Genomic DNA, 19,292 nt, shown 5'->3' with positions numbered 1-19,292 from the left:
CGTTACTATCTCCTGGAGTTTGCCCACGTTCATGTCCATTGAGTCAGTGATGCCATCCAACCATCACATCCTCTGCCACCCTCTTCTCCTTTTGCCTTAAATCTTTCCCAGCATCAGGGTCAGATTCACCCTCTGAATTCTTAGTACTCTGATAGCCATTTTAGTGATAGGAAAGTGAAGCTCAGAAAGCTGATGTGATTTGCACAAGTTGGCACAGCAAATTAATGGAGCAGAGAGGAAAAGCCAAGGTCATTTGACGAGCAGTCACTCATCCACACAGCTAGGCGAGTTACCCCTCCATAACCCCCGTCGAGCCCCCCAGCTCTGTGTACTGGGGACTGCTTCTTGAAGGAACTGCCCACTCAATCAGGCTAGATTCACAGTTGCAGACAGGAGAGGTAATTTGATGAAGGAAGAACGCTGCCCCTCTATGACTCTCAAGATCTGGCCCTGATGCTGCTTATTGATGACCTCAGAAAGGGTCCCTGGCCCATGCCCCTGCCAAAATTCATGCTGAGGACTGAGGTCACTTACCTAGCTGCCACTCAGGGATACACAGGGCCTGCAGCATCCAGATAGGCAGTGCGGGCTCCAGCGTGGCCGCCCCCATGTTGGCAAAGCAGATGGAGCCTGCGAAGACAGCCCAGTGAGCCCCCGAGGCATCCTGAAGCTCAGACCCTCCCTGCCAAAGGGAGGCAATGGCAGCTTACCTGCAACCACCAGGATATGAGGGTCTCTGAGACGCGTGAGGAGTGGAGTCCCCTTGGCACTCTGAGAGCATGGACTACAGAATACTTCATCTATACAGTGTATATGCCTCTCCTGTTCCACGGGATCTGAGCGCATGCAGGCAGGACCTTAGAGACCACCTACATCAGCTCCCTTACTGCAGAGATCAGCCACCCACAGGCCACAGAAGGAGAAGCGATGTACCCAGTGTCACAGAGTGAGCTGGTGGCAGCCACATGGCCCCCATGTACAAGGCAGACACAAGGGGTGGGACAACATATTCCAGACATAAGTCCTGCCTTCAAATGACCACCAACCAGATCAGAATGGGTTGTCAGCAAGGCTGCCACTGGACAACAGGTGTCTGGATGCCTGGCCCCGCACTCGATCTCCGCAGCACTGACATTTATCCAGGGAGAATGGCAGGCAGAGCACCGGGTTCCGGAGGTGAGCCCAGAGGCGACAACTCACAGGGCCGCCCAGGCTTTCTGAATGCTTCGTTCTGATGGTGTGCGCCATACTGGACTGGCATTCCCACAGAAGCCTGAACATGCAAATTAAAATGTCAGCCTGAATGTCCAATTATGACACTGCCTGTCCTTCAAAATACTCCGTTCCAGCTAAATTTAGTCATCTACCTTCCCTCCAAGCATACCAGCAAGCCCTTGGTCACTATGGTTACCTTTCCCTAAACTCCCTTCCTCCTTCTTCCAATAGGTCCAAACCTCAGGCATTCATCAAAGTCAAGCTTAAATGGCCCCTTCTCATCCACAGTGTTCCCTAACTCAGTAGCTGGAACTTTTCTTTTTGTTGTTGTTTATTTTTTTTTTCATTTATTTTTATTAGTTGGAGGCTAATTACTTTACAATATTGTAGTGGTTTTTGTCAGCTGGAACTTTTCTCTCCTAAACTTCCTGAGCACTATGTCCTAATCCATGGTATTTACCACTTTCTATCTTGATTTAGCAGTTTATTTACTCCAGTGTTCATCGTAGCACTATTTACAATGGCCAGGACATGGCATTAACCTACATGTCCATCAGAAGAGGAACGGATAAAGAAGATGTGGTACATATACACACAATGGAACATTACTCAGCCATAAAAAGGGATGAAAAGATGCCATTTGTGGCAATCTGGATGGACCTAGAGACTGTCAGACTAAGTGAAGTCAGAAAGAGAAAGACAAATGCCACATGATACCACTCACATGTAGAATCTAAAAAGGGTACAAATGAAGCTATCTACAAAACAGAAATACAGTTACAGATGCAGAAAACAAACTTATGGTCACCAGGGTGTAAGGGGTGGGGGAGAAATAAACTGGGGGATTGAGATTGACATGTATACAGTACTACATATAAAACAGATCACTAATAATAGGACCTACTGTAGACACAGGAAAGTCCACTCAGTACATGGGAGAGGAATCTAAAAATGAGCGGATATATGTATGTATAACTGATTCACTTCACTGAACACCTGAAACTAACACAACATTGTAAATCAACTACACTCCAATGCAATTTTTTAAAATAGCTTAATGGTTGACTTGATAAATAGGTTTAATACTTTTGATATGATAACCCTCTCTGCATACACACAGGGATGGATTATAATATTCAGAGATACTACAACTAAAAAGATCATGCCCTCTCCCATATATAATTCAAAGTAAAGAGGCAGATCTAAATCATAAAATGTACCTAAAGAAGTTCAATAAACCTTTTGACTCAACAATCTTACTTTTTGAAATTTACTCTAAAGATTACCTCCAATTTTAGAAAAATGCATATATACAAGATTATTGGGCTTGTCTGATAGCTCAGTTGGTAAAGAATCAGCTTGCAATGCAGGAGATCCCAGTTTGATTCCTGGGTTGGGAAGATCCACTGGAGAAGGGATAGGCTACCCACTCCAGTATTCTTGGCTTCCCTTGTGGCTCAGCTGATAAAGAATCTACCTGCAATGCGGGATACATGGGTTCGATCCCTGAGTTAGGAAGATCTCCTGGAGGAGGGAAAGGCTACCCACTCCAGTATTCTAGCCTGGAGAATTCCATGGACTGTATAGTCCATGGGGTTGCAAAGAGTCAGACACGACTCAGTGACTTTCACTCTCACAAGATTATTAATTGCAGCATTATTCATATCTGCAAAATACTGGAAATTACTGAAATGCTCAAACAGAGAAGATAGCATAAAACATGGTATGCATATAACAGTACGCCAGCCAGAAAAGGAACCACTTTTTTTTAATATGTAGAACATTACCATCCAAAAGTCAAAATTATTCAAAAAAGTATTAAAAGGAAATCATTTCTCTAGTCACACTTTTGATACCACAGGGGTGCAGCTTTTACACCAAGGAATATTCCAGTTCTCTGGACCAACTGAGTGTCCTAGCAAATCAATTCAATTCTGACACTAATTACTCGCCTGCAATGCAGGAAACCCAGGTTCAAACCGTGGGTCAAGAAGATCCCTAGAGAAAGGAATGGAAACCCATTCCAGTATTCTTTCCTGGGGAATTCCATGGAGAGAGGACTCCAGCAGTCTACAGTCTAGGGTGTTGGAAAGAGTTGGACATGACTGAGCAACTAACACCTTCACTTTCACAGTGTAGACCCCACAGACTGAACCCCACTACAGACACCAATCACAAGCAGCATGCCCAAAGCATACCAATAGCACTGTCTGACTTGGCTACAAAAATCAAGGTCTTTGGATCAAACTTTCCCATACTGTCTGTACTTTCTTATCTATTTTCATGGTCTGATATGAATTTCTCAGCACCATCTCTGTCTTAGAGTCAGACAAAGACCAACTCTGATATTTAACTGCTACAGAATGACAGTCTGTAAGGCTGCTCTGCGAGGAAATGTTGTTTGGATGGCCTCCAAGGTCTTTGTCTTCTTTAGCTCTGAGATGTTAAGATGTTATAACTATAAATACTCAGGTCCCAATGTCATTGTCATCCTGGTTCTCAATTTCATATGACTCAGTGAGGTTTCTTCGACTCTTTATCAGGCCCTTCCTCCATCTTGGTCCAACATCAAGCCAGACTTCGTCCCCCTCCCCCACATGACCCTAAACATGACCCTCTTGGGAACCCAGGATGGTTCTAGCTTTCTCCAGCCACACTTCCTTTTCTCCTGGTGGCTTGATAGGGATGGCCCGGGCAAGCCTGGGTCACTGCGCTCAGCCATTCTCTCTCTGTCGGCGATGGAGCTTGATGTTCACTGACCTCAGGAGAGACTTCAGAAGGCTGTAGGATGCAGAGCTGGAGTGCTAAGAAAGGAAGATGGAGAGAGAACGAGTTCAGCGTGTCCACTTACTAGCTGGAAGATCCAATGCTGGTCACATTGTCAGCACTCTGCTCCTTACAAATCTAATTCCCTGAGCTTCTTCCCTCTTTCTTACAATGGGGCAGCCCCCAATCCACCCAGACATGTCTACCTGGACACCACAGCATAATCCATTTCCAACCTGACTGGGACTCTCACCTGTCTGGTGCCTCTTATGGTGACTCACTTCTATCCAGAAGAGCCAGGAAGGCCAAGATGAGGAAGGGTACAGTCCTCCCCAAAAACACATATGTCACACTTCCAAAGGGAGCCCCTACTGAAAAGGAAGACAGCCAAGGATTCCAGAGGTGAGGACCAGTTCCCAGGGAGCATGACTCATTCACGTTCATCCAGTGAGCACTTCATGAGGGCCTGCAAGGGGCTGAGCACTGCAGGGGAACATAAGCCTCTGAGGATTCAGAGATGAAGAAGACTTGCTTCCAAGGCGTTCAGTTTCTAGTGGAAGAAATGTGTGAGTAGGCATGAGGGGGGGACCCAAATAATTAGAACATGATGAAAAGTAAAGGTTCCATGTAAAGAAATTATACTCCAATAATAAAAATAATAACAATAATAATTAAAAATTTAAAAAAGAGGGGAAAGAAAAGTAAAGTGTCCATCTGCAAAGTGCTAAGTAATCATACTGCATATGTGCTCAGTTGCTTCAGTCATGTCTGACTCTTTGTGACCCGATGGACTGTAGCCCAACAGGCTCCTCTGTCCAGGGGATTCTCCAGGCAAGAACACTGGAATGGGTTGTATTTCCTTCTCCAGGCGATCGTCCCAACGCAGGGATCAAATCCACATCTCCTGCATTGCAGGTGGGTTGTTTACCACTAGCGCCACCTGGGAAGCCCATGTAATCAGAGTAGGGTGAGTTCAAGTGGCCAGAGGGGCTTTGTCAAGTAGTTAATTCAGGTGGGCACAAAGCACGTGTGAAGAACACAGAGGTGTCAGAAAAAGAGGAGTGTGGATCAAGAAGCGATGTAAGAAAGTCCCTGTCACTAGAATAGGAGTATTTGGGAGACCAGCAGAGTGGGAACTTCTGGTGGCTCAGCGGTAAAGAATCCAACTGCTAATGCAGGAGATGTGGGTTCAATACTTGAGTCAGGAAGATCCCCTGGCGAAGGAAATTCAACCCACTCCAGTATACTTGCCTGGAGAATCCCATGGACAGAGGAGCCTTGTAGGCTACAATTTATGGGGTCACAAAGCGTCAGACACAACTTAGCAACTAAACAACAACCACCCTGTTACTAAAATAGGAGTGTTTGGGAGACAGGAGATGGGGGAAGGTTGAGACTGAATAGTCGAGGGCTCCGTGTATGTGAATAAAGCATGTATTTGGTCTTGTGGGCAAGAGAGAAGCACCCAGTGCTTTTCTGGTGGGGGAGGACCACAAGCTCTGGGCATAGGAAGCTTCTACTGGAGGCACCTTGGAGGAAGGAGGCAACATACAGATCAGGCAGGCAGCCGATGCCATGTTCTAAGTGAGATGTGAAGAGGAACCGGCCTTGAGCAAGGATGATATAGTGGGCTTATTCACTTGGGAGTGAAAGGTGATAAAGGAGACAAGGAGGCACCCAAGTTTCAGCCTGGGTGTTTGGGGAAGTGGATACTAACACAAAGTAGAACCTTGGTTCCCTCTCCTCGCCATGGGGGTAAAGAGTAGGGCCAGGGGAGAGATGCTTGGTGACTTCTTCTCAATTAGCTTGCAAACGCTTAGATGGTAGGAACCACATCTGAGACTTCTGAGCTATATGCCCTTTGTGCTAGCATTGTAGTTGGCATGTACATAATGCCCTAGGAAAGACTGAGGGCAAGAAAAGGGGTGACAGAGGATGAGATGGTTGGATGGTATCACTGACTCAATGGGCATGAGTTTGAGTAAACTCAGGGAGATAGCAAAGGACAGGGAAGCCTGGCGTGCTGCAGTCCATGGGGTCATAGAGTTGGACACAACTTGGAGACTGAGCAACAAAACAGTGTATATAATATGTACTCAGTGAAAGTGTGTGACTTGTTGGACTAATAGATTAAACTAGATTTCGAATGAACCTCAAAGAAAGTATAACCTTGGGATTTGGAGCTTGGGATTCGAGCCTAGAAAATCTGAGTCCATATTCTGGCTCTGGCATTTCTTGGCCATGCGACCTTGGATGGCTGTGAACCTTTTTAATCCTCATCTGTGTAATGGGGACAATCATTCCCCCTTCACACCGTGGTGGTGAGGATTTAAAAAAGATTTTGTATATATTTAGCACAAAATCTGGCAAATAGCATGGCCCCCAGTTGAAAGCACTGGCCATGTATGGAAGCAGAGATGAGGCAGCAGCTGCTAACATGTGAAGATTCACTTCCTTGAGTAGACTAGGTGTCTGGACCATTCCCAGGCCCTTATGGGTTATTCAGCTTCTTAAAGGGAAAGAGATTCTGCTTTTCCTGGGCAGAATTTCAGAAGGAATCAAAACATGGTTGGACAGAGAAGGAAGGAAAATACTGTTTTCCAAGATTTTAGAAATACCTGCCTTCTGGAAATATCTCCCAGGTGCCACTCACCCAGCACTCCCAAGGCCAGGCCCCCCAAAGCAATTCCCATGGCCCGCCCTCTCTCATTGTCATCAGTGTAGACACAGGGCAGCATCCCAAGACATGAAAGGAGAAAGGCAGGCAGAATTAGCATGCTGTCTCTGCCACTCTCACTGAGTCCTTGGTCTCGGCCCTGTTATATCTCCAGGAGTCATCTTAACTAGAGTTTCAATTGGAAGGCTTTTATGGAACCCAACTCGTAGTATTTTACACACACTGTCCCCAAGGTCCCCCAAATGCCCACATGATTCACCCCTTCTGCTCAAAATATTACCGGAAGTGCGAAAGTCTCTGAATGCAGAATACCATTATCCAATGAGCCTGTATTTCATATCACTTTATCATTTCCTGGTACATTTCCCTGAATCCATGGATAGGGAGTAGGTCAAGGGAAGGAAAACCCTTGGACACAGAACACTGCTCTATTCGATGAAGGTGCCCATGGAAGAGGATGAAAGCACCTGGGAGAGTGTGGGCTGGGCTCTTACTTCCATTTACTTACATGTAAAATGGCATAAAATCTCTACTTCATAGGATTACAAGAAGTCATGTATTTGATAATACTTTGCAAACTGGGATGTTGTTCCCAATAGTATCAATATTACTGTTTCTATAAAACATTAAGAGGGGGACAGAGAAAAGACCACAGAGTGGCATTAAATTAAATCCTTGCCGACTACACCTTTTTGCCTTGGGCTTGGTCTGACCTAGGCTAACTCCACCTAAATATTACCAGAGAAAGTTACATCAGGCTTAGGGATTTACAGGCCCTGCCAGCAACTCTATAATTATCTTGGTTTTGAATCACAATTTCTGCATTTTCTGATAACAGTTTCCTTAATTTCTTCATATAAATTTTACAGGGTCTGAAGGTATTAATAATAAGAGATGGTAAAAAATGAGTGTGTGTTTAAGATGTCAGCATTACCTGCAACAGATGAAAATGAAGATCCAATGCCTTGAAGAGTTCGGGCCACAAAAAGCAGAGTATAGGTACCAGAAAAGGCAAACACTGGGCAAAGAGAATAGTAAGAATCCCCCAGTTAGCAAATGGCCTTTGATGGTTTGGCCACCAGTAGATGGGCTCATGATATAACAGACATGAGCCATTATGCTCATGTTTTAATAAAGAGTGATCACTGCTTCCTGTTTTCAGAGCTGCTTTTCTAATCCTCTTCCTTAATTAGGGTTGCATTATAATTGACATGAAGACTGAGAAACCAAACAAACATAAACTGATGCACCACATGATGCACAGAAGGCTGGGTGCCCACATTTCCTGCTTAAAGCTCAACATCCTGCCCACTGGAGTCAGGGCTGAGCATGTAACCCAATGCCCTGGACTGAGAACTGATCCCTAGACCCTACTTTTGGATTCTCCATATGCAACAACCTGATTTGATCTTTGCCATAGCTGGGTCCTATTTGGTCATCTGGAGTGGGAGACAAAAGCTATGTGTACTTGAAGGTCCATGGGTATTTGGTAGAAAAGTATATCTTGTGATTCAATCGGATCCTTCCCCTCCTATTGGAAAATCTTTTAGCCAAGTCAGATCAGTGAATATTTATTAAGTAATACTGACCATGCAGCTGTGCTGGACTCGGCAGCAATGTGAAACAGAGACCACCTGGTTCATGCTCTTGAAGAGATGCAGTCTACTGGAGACTAACAAGCACCCATGAAACTGAGGGCCAAACAGGAGCATGTTGTCAGAGACTAAATTACAGAGTGTTGGAGTTAAGGTTGATGAGTCCAGACATGTCTCATCTCACATTCTAAGACAATACCACAGAAGGGGAGAAGTCATGCTCCTAAAGTGTCTGCATCAGCAACGTTGAACCCCTTTGCCCATTCATTACAATGGCTCTGCTTATAATCTTCCCCCATTACTTCCCCACATGATCACACCGTCTCCCAAACATGCAAATGATTGGCCTCTTCCAGAGGCCAAATGATTGCCATACTTCCAATGATCTCTCCCAGGCTTTCTGATTTCAGTCTCTGAGAATAGTTAGACCAGCTCACCCCTGTTTGCCCAGGACCTTCATGATCTTATTTTATTTTAATTAATTTATTTTATTGGTGAATAGTTGCTGCTTTACAGTGTCGTGCTAGTTTCTGCTGTACAATGACGTCAGTCAGCTACATATATATACACAGGTATTTCCTCCTTCTTGGACCTCCGTTGCACCCACCCATGCCACCCATCTAGGTCAAGAAGCATGTGAAAAGATGATCAACATCACTAATTATTAAAGAAATGAAGATCAAAACTTCAGTGAGGTATCAACTCACACTGGTTAGAATGACCATCATCAAAAAATCTACAAACAATAAAGGCTGGAAAGGAAGTGGAGAAAAGGGAATTCTCTTGCACTGTAGGTGGGAATGTAAATTGATGCAGCCATTATGGAGATCAGTATGGAGGTTCTTTAAAAAACCGAAAATAAAACTATTTTATCTTATTTATTTTTTTGGCCACACCTCACAATATGTGAGATCTTAGTTCCCCAACCAGGGAATTGAACCTATGCCCTTTGCAGTGGAGTCGTAACCACTGGACCACTAGGGAAGCCTCTAGGACCTTTGAGGTTTTATTTTATTTTTTTTTTATTTTTTTATTTTTAGTTGTGACACCTTTATTTCAGAAGGATGACAGGATCAAATTTCAGAGGGATACAACTAATTTGTAGCTCTAAATCACAGTAACACTGAATCAAAAACACCTTATCCCAAACAGACAGTTGACACAGAAATGTTCATTTGTAATCTACTTATGTTTCACATTATAAAACTGTATATATAAGAATGCTAACAGAGTTGGGGAGACCACAGAGTACAGATCTAAGGACATCATTGGTAGCAATATCTCCATTATCTTGTGGTCACAGATCTGACAACTGCAGTTGAGGATCAGGAAGTAAGTCAGAGGAAGTAGTGGAGCCACTAAAATAACACAGCAACATTGATCCACTTCACTGTTAGAAAAGCCTCCCAAAGACTCGCTTGGCTCCGGTTTACTGTTACTTGACATATAGTATGCAATTAACCCCAGGCAGCAATGGAGAGGAAAGTTCATAGAGATATGCAGAGTTAAGGCAGTGAGACATGACAGGGACAGTGTCGGAAAAGAAGAAACTAGGAAAACCACAGTAAACGTCAAGGAGCGGAGCTGTTCAACAGAGGGGCTTTAACAAACCTGAACAGAACCGGAAAGAAGTCAAAACATAAATGACCACACTGAAATGAAATTCCTATCTTCAGTCGATTCTGTTTACAAAAGCGGGGAAACAGATACTAAATTAAAAGTCCCATGTAAATGGCTGAATTAGAGCAAAAAAGATGTGTGACTTAAAAGAGTTACCTCCTTTGAGGTTTTAAAATCAAAAGTCTCACATCCTGGGAAGCCCCTCAATCCCAGGCAAACTGGGTGGCTGGTCCCCCCTGTTTAGGAAGGCCAAAGTAATTCTGCACCCCTAACACAGGCCACCGTTTAACTCCTAATTACATTAAGTTTGTTTTCCAGCTAGGGGCCTTTAGGAAGAGATGGGCATCAGTAACCTCGTTTAGTATTTAAAACCCTGAAGGGGACTTCCCTGGTGACACAGTGGATAAGAATCCGCCTGCCAGTGCAGGGAACATGGGTTCAGTCCCTAGTCCAGGAAAATTCCACTTGCTGCGGGGCAACTAAGCCGGAGTGCCACAGCTATTGAGCCTGCGCTTTAGAGCCTGCGTGCCACAGCAATAAGAAGCCTGAGCATTGCAGCCAGGAACAGCCCCCTCCCTGCAGCTGGGGAAAAGCCAGCACAGCAACGAAGACCCAGTCCAGCCAAAAATAAACAAATAAATAGATTTTTTTTTAAAGACAAAACCCTGAAGGAACGCTACATAGGATCCCCTAAACACCAAATGTTTGCTAGAGTTAGGCCAACTCAGTATAGCAACACTGGTTATGGCATAGAAATAATAATTATTATTTAATACACACAGCTTGATAGATAAGAAAGCTTTCAAAACATGAGTTCTTGGCAGAGAATCAGGCAAGGACCTTACGCTAAAGAGTATGGGATCCACTAGGACCCTGCATTATCTCATTTTACAGCGTTTGTCGTGTCTCCCAGGCAAGCATCAAGGGAAGCCCCTGGGGTCCAGGGGTCAAGAATCACTTGCCAGTGCAGGGGGCATGGATAGGATACCCGGTCCAGAAAGATCCCACAGGCTGTGGGGCAACTAAGCCTATTATACACCACGACTACTGAAACCCGGATGCCTAGAGCCTATGCTCTCCAACAAGAGAAGCCACTGCAATCCTGGGATTGAGAATAGCCCCCACCCATCTCAACCAGAAAAAGCCTGTGAATAGCAACGAAGACCCAGCACAGTCAAAAATAAAGCAAATAAATCAATAAATATTTTTTAATGGAGTTAATTAAGAAAAAAAAAAGAACCTGCCTTCCAATGAAGGGGACATGGGTTCAATCCCTGGTCAGAGAACTAAGATCCCACATGCCATGGGGCAACTAAACTCGTGTGTGGCAACAACTGAACCCATGCTCCGCAACTAGAGAGCCCATGCTGCAAACTACAGAGCCCATGCAGTCTGCAGCTTGTGCACCACAGCTAGAGAGAAGCCCACGAAACACAGTGAAAGATTCTGCTTGCCACAATGAAGACTCAACGTAGCCAAAAATAAATAAGAACTCCTAGAGTTCTTAGAACTCCAAGAACCACAAGAACTCCAAGATGTGTAGAACCACATCCTTTCGTTCTTTACATTCCTCAGTGACTTTCCACCATCAAGGCATCATACATGTGCACCATAGACATGAATTCTATCTGTCTCATTTGATGAGACAGAGTACCTTATTACTTTTTAATTTACTGCTTAGCATAGGTTGCAGCTTCCCTGATAGCTCAGTTGGTAAATAATCCACCTGAAATGCAGGAGACTCCAGTTCAATTCTAGGGTCAGGAAGATCTGCTAGAGAAGGAATAGGCTACCCACTCCAGTATTCTCTGGGCTTCCCTTATGAGTTGGTTGGTAAAGAATCTGCCTGCAATGCGGGAAACCTGGGTTCAGTCCAGGGGTTGGGGAGATTCCCTGGAGAAGGGAAAGGCTACCCACTCCAGTATTCTGGCCTGGAGAATTCCATGGATTGTATAGTTCATGGGGTCGCAAAGAGTCAGATACAACTGAGCAACTTTCACTTCCACCACTTTCAACATAGGTTGAACTCCTAGAAGTTCAATAAAGATTTCCAACTTTAAGTTCTTCATTTTCTTTGATTCGACTACAATGTCACATGTAGGCTGATGTTCTCAGACAGAACTTCATACACGGAGTCCCTGCACTTTGTAGCTTCCAGCCCTGAATGAAATGAGTTCCTGTTAAGCACTGGTAGAAAGGAGTCCAGTCCCATGCTGGAAGGGATGGAAGCTTCAGAGGAACAATAGGAAAAGTAGAAAAGTAACAGAAAGGTAATAAGAAAAACAAGGCATGAGGTCCGTCCCTGGGCCAGGAGGGTCCTACATGCCTCGGGGCAGTTGAGCCCTGCAGCAGAACTCCTGAGCCCTGCACTCTGGAGCCTGCACTCTGAAGGGGAAGCAGCACAGTGAGAAGCCCTGCAACTAGAGAAACCCTGCGCACAGCACCCAAGACCCAGCACAGCCACAGATAATGAATAAACAAGCAATTTGGAAAAGAGAAACAAGAGGCAGAATGCGTGTGTTACTTGGAGGAGAGGCAGCAGAGGCACCAGGCTGCCTTCCCCTTTATTAACCTCTCCCCACCCCCTCACCCTCGCCCCATATTCATTCTTTCTTATTTTTTTCAGGGTCAATTTCCAGGCGTATTTTATTTCACTTAATATTCTCATTTTATCTACATTTTATTGGGAACATTTATCTGATGCTGGGTAGACTATTTGTCTTTCTCTTTCTTGTTTCCTTAGCAAATTTATTTTCTAAATCTATAACCTTTAATGGCCCTCCTTGAAGGCAGTAAACTTTTTGGAATTTGCCAGTTGCTATTGACCAATTTAGATTTTTTGTTAGTTGCCCTTTACCCTTGTAAATCAAAGCACTATGACCTATTCTTAAAGATGGGAGGTTTGTACTAAACTCATTCAAGGGATTACTCTCACACATGCATACACACATACACTATATTATACATATTAAAACAGCCTTCACAATTTTCCCCAGCTGAATGAAGTGACCTATCGGTACTTTTACAGTGTAATACACAAATGCTGGGCTTTCCAGTTAGCTCAGTGGTAAAGAGCCCACCTGCCAATGGAAGGAGATACAGGAGATTCAGGTCCGATCCCTGGGTCAGGAAGATCCCCTAGAGGAGGAAAAGGCAACCCATTCCAGTATTCTTGCTGGGATAATCCCAAGGGGTCATAAAGAGTCAGATACAACTGAGCACAGATACAAATGCCACATAGACTAAGTTGTCTCTACTGCTCTGGTCCCCATAACAAAACTGTAAAGCATTTAAATCAGTGTCATAGGCCACTTAGTCAAATGACTAATTAGCTAACTTGACTCTGCTATATCTTCCCTGTAATGCATGTGATAAAATCAAAGTTAATCAATGAAGGGAAGAATAGAGGGAACAAATTACTTCCTAACTGTGGAGATAAACATGATAACAAAGCCAGCAAACATGGGGATGTGATATCCAATCCTAAAAGGGAATTAAAAAAAAAGATACAAGTCCAATAGCCATCCATATACTTGCACTATATTGTTTCATGTAATTGGGAACAGAAATGTGGTTATTTGAGTGCCTCTGAATGCAGGTATAGAGATGGAATATGACACTTGAATACATACAAATAAACAGGCAAATTTACCTGTCAGCCAGGACCCAAATCCTCTTTTCCAGAAAAGATAACCTAAGCAGAGTGCATATCTTTTTGAAACATCAGAATAATCCCAACCATGAAGTACTAAGAGGCCAGCACTCTAGATTGCAATAGGCTTGTCCTATTTCCCCCCTTTTCCCACTTAAACCATGTTCCAGGGCACTGAAATAACACCAATAGAATATTTCTGTTCGCTGCTTCTCTTCTTGGTACTCAACAGTCATGATGTTACAAAGAAAACCTGAAACCCGTGGAATTACGCCAATATTGTGTTATCCTTCCCAAACAGCTGACTGCCTGGGATACAGACAAGTAATCACCTTTATCCCTTCTAACCACCTTTATGATATCTTAGCCCATTCTACTTCTGAGCCCCTGAGTCCCCCATGTGGTACTGCATCCATCAAGATATCTGTTGGTAAGAGGTCCCATGAAGGGGTTGACCAGAAGTTGCATCAGAGCCTTGGAAGCAAATAGAACCCTGATCCATATGTTCTCTTCCTTCAGGAATTCTGTGGCTTGAAAGCAGTTGTTTCCATGTGCTGGGATGGCTTCAATGACTGGAGGGGAGATGGTGGCAGAAATGCCACTTGTCCTTGCTATGCCATCGGGCACACTTTCTTCAATAGCCACGGTGTTGTTTTCAAAGAAGGAGAAGATAGCGGGAAAGGTGGGAGTGAGGGCAGGCCGGGAAGTTGTGGTGGAGCTGAGATTCAGAGAACCACTGATGTCTTTGAACTCTATGGCATAGAGGTAGGTGGGTGCGATGGGCACTGAAAGTGAAGGACAGTCATGAGGGCCAAGGCCAGATTGTCTTTTGACTGTTAGCTGGTTCAGGGACATTATCACGCAATCCAGATTTATGCTCATGGAGATGTCTAAGTGACATGATCTGAAGTCCACTCAAAGGCTGTGCCAGGACTTCCCTGGTGGTCCAGTGGTTAAGGACCCACCTTTCAACTGAGGACATGGGTTTGATCCCTGGTCCGGGAATGTAGATCCCATGTGTTGTGGAGCAACTAAACATGTGGCCACAACTACTGAGGTCCATGTGCCCTAGAGCCTGTGCTCTGCAACAAGAGAACCCCCTGCAATGAGAAGTTCATGTACTACAACTATAGAATAGCCCCACTCACCACAACTAGAGAAAGCCCGGGTGCATCAGCAAAGAACGCGTGAGCCACAACAAGAAGTCAGCACAGCCAAAAAAAAAGAGACTGTGCTTGCCCAAATTATCCTATTAGCTCAAGTGCCTGAATTCCAACCATCATACAACTGGTCCTCATTATCCGTGGATTCCATATTGGCTCATTCACTCACTGGCTAACATTTATTTGTAATCACCAAAATCAGTGCTCACAGAGCCAGCACGGTTTCTCTCAGACACACACGAAGAAATACTGAGTCATCAGATGCTCAGCTTTGCAGCCGAGGCCGCCTTCTTGTTCGCCTCTGACACAGGCCTGTGGAGCACGTGGTGGGAGGAGCAGTGCAGGGCAGGAGGTGAAGCTCTGGGGCCAGCTGGGCAGAGCTCAAATCCACTCAGCACCTGTTAGCAGGGCCGCCTCAGGCAAGGCACTGAGCACTGCTGAACCTCGCTATCTCTTTTGTAAAAAAAAAAAATATAATCTACCGGGACAGATAACATTTTTTTAAATTTAAGATTATAATCTATATGGGGTATGCGTGTGTATGTGTGTATTTTCCCAAGAAGCAATTATTTAATTGTTATTAAAATATTAATTGACTAAATGCATGCATGCATGTGTGTGCACCAAGTCAATTCTGTTGTGCCCGACTCCATGGACTATAGCCCGCCAGACTCCTCCATCCATAGGATTCTCCAGGCAAGAATACTGGAGTGGGTTGCCATGCCCTCCTTCAGGGGTTCTTCTCGACCCAGGGATCGAACCTGAGTCTCCTATGGATCCTGCATTGCAGGCAACCGACTAAGTATTAATTGACTAAATCCAGTACTCAGGGACTTCCCTGGTGGTCCAGAGGCTAAGACTCCACGCTTTCACTGCATCGTCATGGGTCTGACCCCTAGTCAGGAAACTGAGACCCAGCAAGCCCCAAGTGAGGCCATAAATAAATGTGAATATAGACAAATAAACCCAGTGTTCACAGAGACTTACAGAGCATAACTATCATAGATTAGAGCTGACTATACTGGATTTACAATTTGTCTCAAGACAATTCTTATTTAGAAGCATATATTTCACCCAAGGGACTTCCCAGTTGGTGCTAGTGGTAAAGAACCACCCGCCAATGCAGGAGACATAATGAGACATGGCTTCAATCCCTGGGTTGGGAAGATCCCCTGGAGGAGGGCATGGCAACCCACTCCAGTATTCTTGCCTGGAAAATATCAAGGACAGAGGAGCCTAGTGGGCTACAGTCCAGAGGGTCTCAAAGAGTCGGACACAACTGAAGTGACACAGGATGCATGCATGCATTTTATCCGAGGGGAAATATGTTGGCACCCGTTTATATACCAGCATAACTAAATGTAAAAATTAATATACTACCAACTTAAAAAGAAGAACTGGGAGGGAATGAGCCACAGGAAAGTAAGATTTGGATAAGGAGTTGGAAATCCACATAGAATATCTTAGGCTTTCCTGGCAGCTCAGCTGGTAAAGAATCCGCCTGCAATTCTGCAATGCAGGGACCGGGGTTCAATTCCTGGATCAGGAAGATGCCCTGGACGAGGGCATGGCAACCCACTCCAGTATTCTTGCCTGGAGAATCCCCATGGACAGAGGAGCCTGGTGGGCTACAGTCCAACGGAGAGCAAAGAATCAGACATGACTGAGCAACTAAGCACAGCATAGAGTGTGTTATTTTGACAGAACAGACAAAAGCAACCCAGTGAGAAGATACTCACTCTCCCGGAGGTCTTTGGAATAATTAGCACCCTGGAAAGGAGTAGGGGGAGGAAGAAAAGGATTTCCAGTTCTGGCTCCAGGTCAGCCTCTTTGATCAGGTCAGATGCTCCCTGAACCTCCTTCTCTTTGAACCTCTGGGGTCTTTCAGCAAAGGTTTGCAAGTTTCAGACTCCATTTCCTGCTGTTTCCTCCAATCCCTAGTGATCTTGGTGTCCTCAAGCACAAAAGGAAAGTCTCCAGTCCATTCACTGCAGAGTTCTAACCGGGCACATGCTGCCCCCTGGGACCCAGAGAAAATTAACTCCCAGCACCAAGACCCCCAAACGTACCCACCACCGTGAGCAGCATGTTGTCCAGAAGCAGAGCAACAAACACCACCAGCAGCACCAGCCTCCGGGACTCTCTCCCCTTCTTCAGTAACCACTGAGAAGCATCCAAGACGGTCCTGAGCATGCTGAGGGCTGGGCCAGGGCAACTTCTCCACCAGGTTCTCAGGGAGGATCCTGTTATAGTTACAGGTCTTTGCAGAAAGAAGGGAGAAATCCTGTCCAGAAAAGTGAAACTCATGATTAAAATAAGGAGTACAAAGAGTTGCAAGCGATATTTGGTTTTTTTTTTTTTCATTTTTAAAAAATATTTTCTTGAAGTACAGTGGATTTACAATGTTGGGTTAATTTCTGCTGTTCAGCAAGGTGATTCAGTTATACCTATGTACATATTCTTTTTCATATTCTTTTCCATTATGTTTTATCACAGGATACTGCATATAGTTCCCTGGCCTTGTTGCTTATCCATCCTATATACAATAATTTGCGTTGGCTAATCCCAAACTCCCAAAGATCGGATGGTATTTGAACTTTTCCGTGTTTACATCTCTGTTCACTTCTTATACATCTCCATAATTCTATCCCATTCCTGGAATGCTTTCCAAGAAAGCACTGCTTATCAGCTTTTTATATCTGGAACTTTACCCTGCACATTAGGCAGGCTTTATAGAGTATCATGGAGTTCTGTGTTTCTCAAACATCAAATGTTTGCCCACCACCTTGGTAGATTATGGCATATCTGAGGACTACTTGTATTGGTATTTACTTAATCTTTTCCTCTAAAGCCACTCTTTTTAAAAGCTGAAACATTATTGCTTAAAAACACTTTATGAAAAATAATATTCTACGTCTATGTACCACCCCAAAGTAGCCCGTGTGCTGCAGTGTTATTAAAACTTCTGCTGCCAGTGAGAAACACTGACCTCGACCAGCCTTTTCATCTCACAGATGAGAAATCTGAGATTCAAGAAGCTAAGAGGTTTGTCTCTGGTCACACAATTAGTGACAAACTAGAACAAAATCCCAAGTTTTTTTTTAACTTGCAGGAAAGTACCCCGCCACCTCTCCTTGTTCTGTGTACGAGAAACACAGCTGTTTTTCTGTTTAAGCTTTTTTACAAACTCCTGCTCAGATATGTATGCTACTCTGTGTAGGTAAAATCCTAGCTTTCTTGACTCATTTTCTACTTAGGACTTCACCTCATTAGTCAGCAAGAAGTCACAGTACTTGGTTAAACTTCAGATAATAACAGTTGCTGCGAAGAATTCCATTTTCCTTTATGCTGTTTCTGTTGTAGCATCAACAATTCCAATTTTATAATGTTTGAAACAGATTACTGTCAAGAAACACATCAGGCTCTTTGTGTTCCCCTTAATTTGAAACCTATCTTAAGAAAATAATCAGAAATACAGTCAAATATTTTAAAGTAAATAATTAAATGTTTAAAATAAATAATCCTATTTATGTCAGTGAAGGAGTGATACATTTTGATGGTAGAATATAAATAGCTCTCAAAAATAATATTTTAAATAATTTTGATGATTTAGAAAATACAATCAATATGTAAAGAAAAAAGGATTTTAGACTGTATTTATAGCCTGACCTCAATTATATAAAAGATATAGATGCACCATTAAAAGAATAGAAAGATACACACACAAGAGCCACACAAAAGTTATTATAATCAATGACAAATTATCTTCTTTTTGAGTTATTCTATAAATAATTATTCTACAATTAACTAATTCCATAATATAAGAAATAAATAATTTTAAATGTTTATCATTGGGGTTTGATAGTCAACTTCACATGTTGGAAATATCCAAGCAGTGAGCTACTCTGCTCTAAGGCAACGGCTGGAGGAAAAATACTGTCTACACTACAGATCCAAGTGACTGAGGGGTGCCCATGGAACCAAATTTTCAGATCAGAAATTAAGAAATAACCAGAAAATGCATGTAAATCATTTAAGAACCTTCATTTCTCTGAATACAAGGAAAAGCTATTTCTAAATACAAATTGACTTAGGATATATAAGAAATGTATACATAAGAAAATAAGAAAAGACTAAAAGAAAAACAGTGGAAAGCTAAAAGATGTAAAATGGAATAAAATAAGTACTCTGAGAACAGACCAAAAATATACAAGTGATCAAAACCAAATGGAACAACAAAGCAGACAAAACCAGGAATTTGTCAACAAATCAGTAGTAAATTTTAAAGCCATAATTCTCTATTCAGAGACAAATTATAAAGAAGGATTAAATGTAGGCAGAGAGAGAAACATCTCAGCTTAGAGTTCACCTGGTGTGAGGTACTCGGTGAGGTGCTGCCAACTCTTAACAGTTCAGCTCGGACTTCTCTCATAAAGTGTGCTGCTGGTGGATTTATTGCCACGGATCATCTGAGGAGGCCATGTGTGCGCTTTGTCCACAAAGATTTAATTGGAACCTTAGCTCCATGCGTCACGGGGAGGAAAGCAGCACTGAAGAGCTTGAAGAGAGGGGAGGAATTACCCTAAACGAAGACGCACTGGGCT

The 19,292-nt window shown here is 43.6% G+C and overlaps 1 protein-coding gene across 1 annotated transcript in view; it reads right to left on the bottom strand.

Annotated features, from left to right (window-relative positions):
* Positions 1-16,881, bottom strand: part of SLC18A1 (solute carrier family 18 member A1) — a 30,840-nt gene extending 13,959 nt beyond the window's left edge. The window contains exons 1-10 of the mRNA XM_070459134.1: positions 16,758-16,881; positions 13,953-14,310; positions 13,302-13,359; positions 9,861-9,864; positions 7,593-7,676; positions 6,635-6,727; positions 4,263-4,352; positions 3,976-4,019; positions 711-771; positions 535-630 (exon numbers count right to left, since the gene is read on the bottom strand). Of these exons, the coding sequence (XP_070315235.1) occupies positions 535-630; positions 711-771; positions 3,976-4,019; positions 4,263-4,352; positions 6,635-6,727; positions 7,593-7,676; positions 9,861-9,864; positions 13,302-13,359; positions 13,953-14,310; positions 16,758-16,881 (1,012 nt within the window). The remainder of the gene's footprint in view (positions 1-534; positions 631-710; positions 772-3,975; positions 4,020-4,262; positions 4,353-6,634; positions 6,728-7,592; positions 7,677-9,860; positions 9,865-13,301; positions 13,360-13,952; positions 14,311-16,757) is intronic.
* Positions 16,882-19,292: the final 2,411 nt, after the last annotated feature.

The sequence above is a fragment of the Odocoileus virginianus genome, chromosome 31 (assembly GCF_023699985.2).
Source record: "Odocoileus virginianus isolate 20LAN1187 ecotype Illinois chromosome 31, Ovbor_1.2, whole genome shotgun sequence".
Taxonomy (NCBI): domain Eukaryota; kingdom Metazoa; phylum Chordata; class Mammalia; order Artiodactyla; family Cervidae; genus Odocoileus; species Odocoileus virginianus.
Note: the sequence above shows the minus strand (reverse complement) of the source record. Positions and strands in the feature narration are given on the sequence as shown.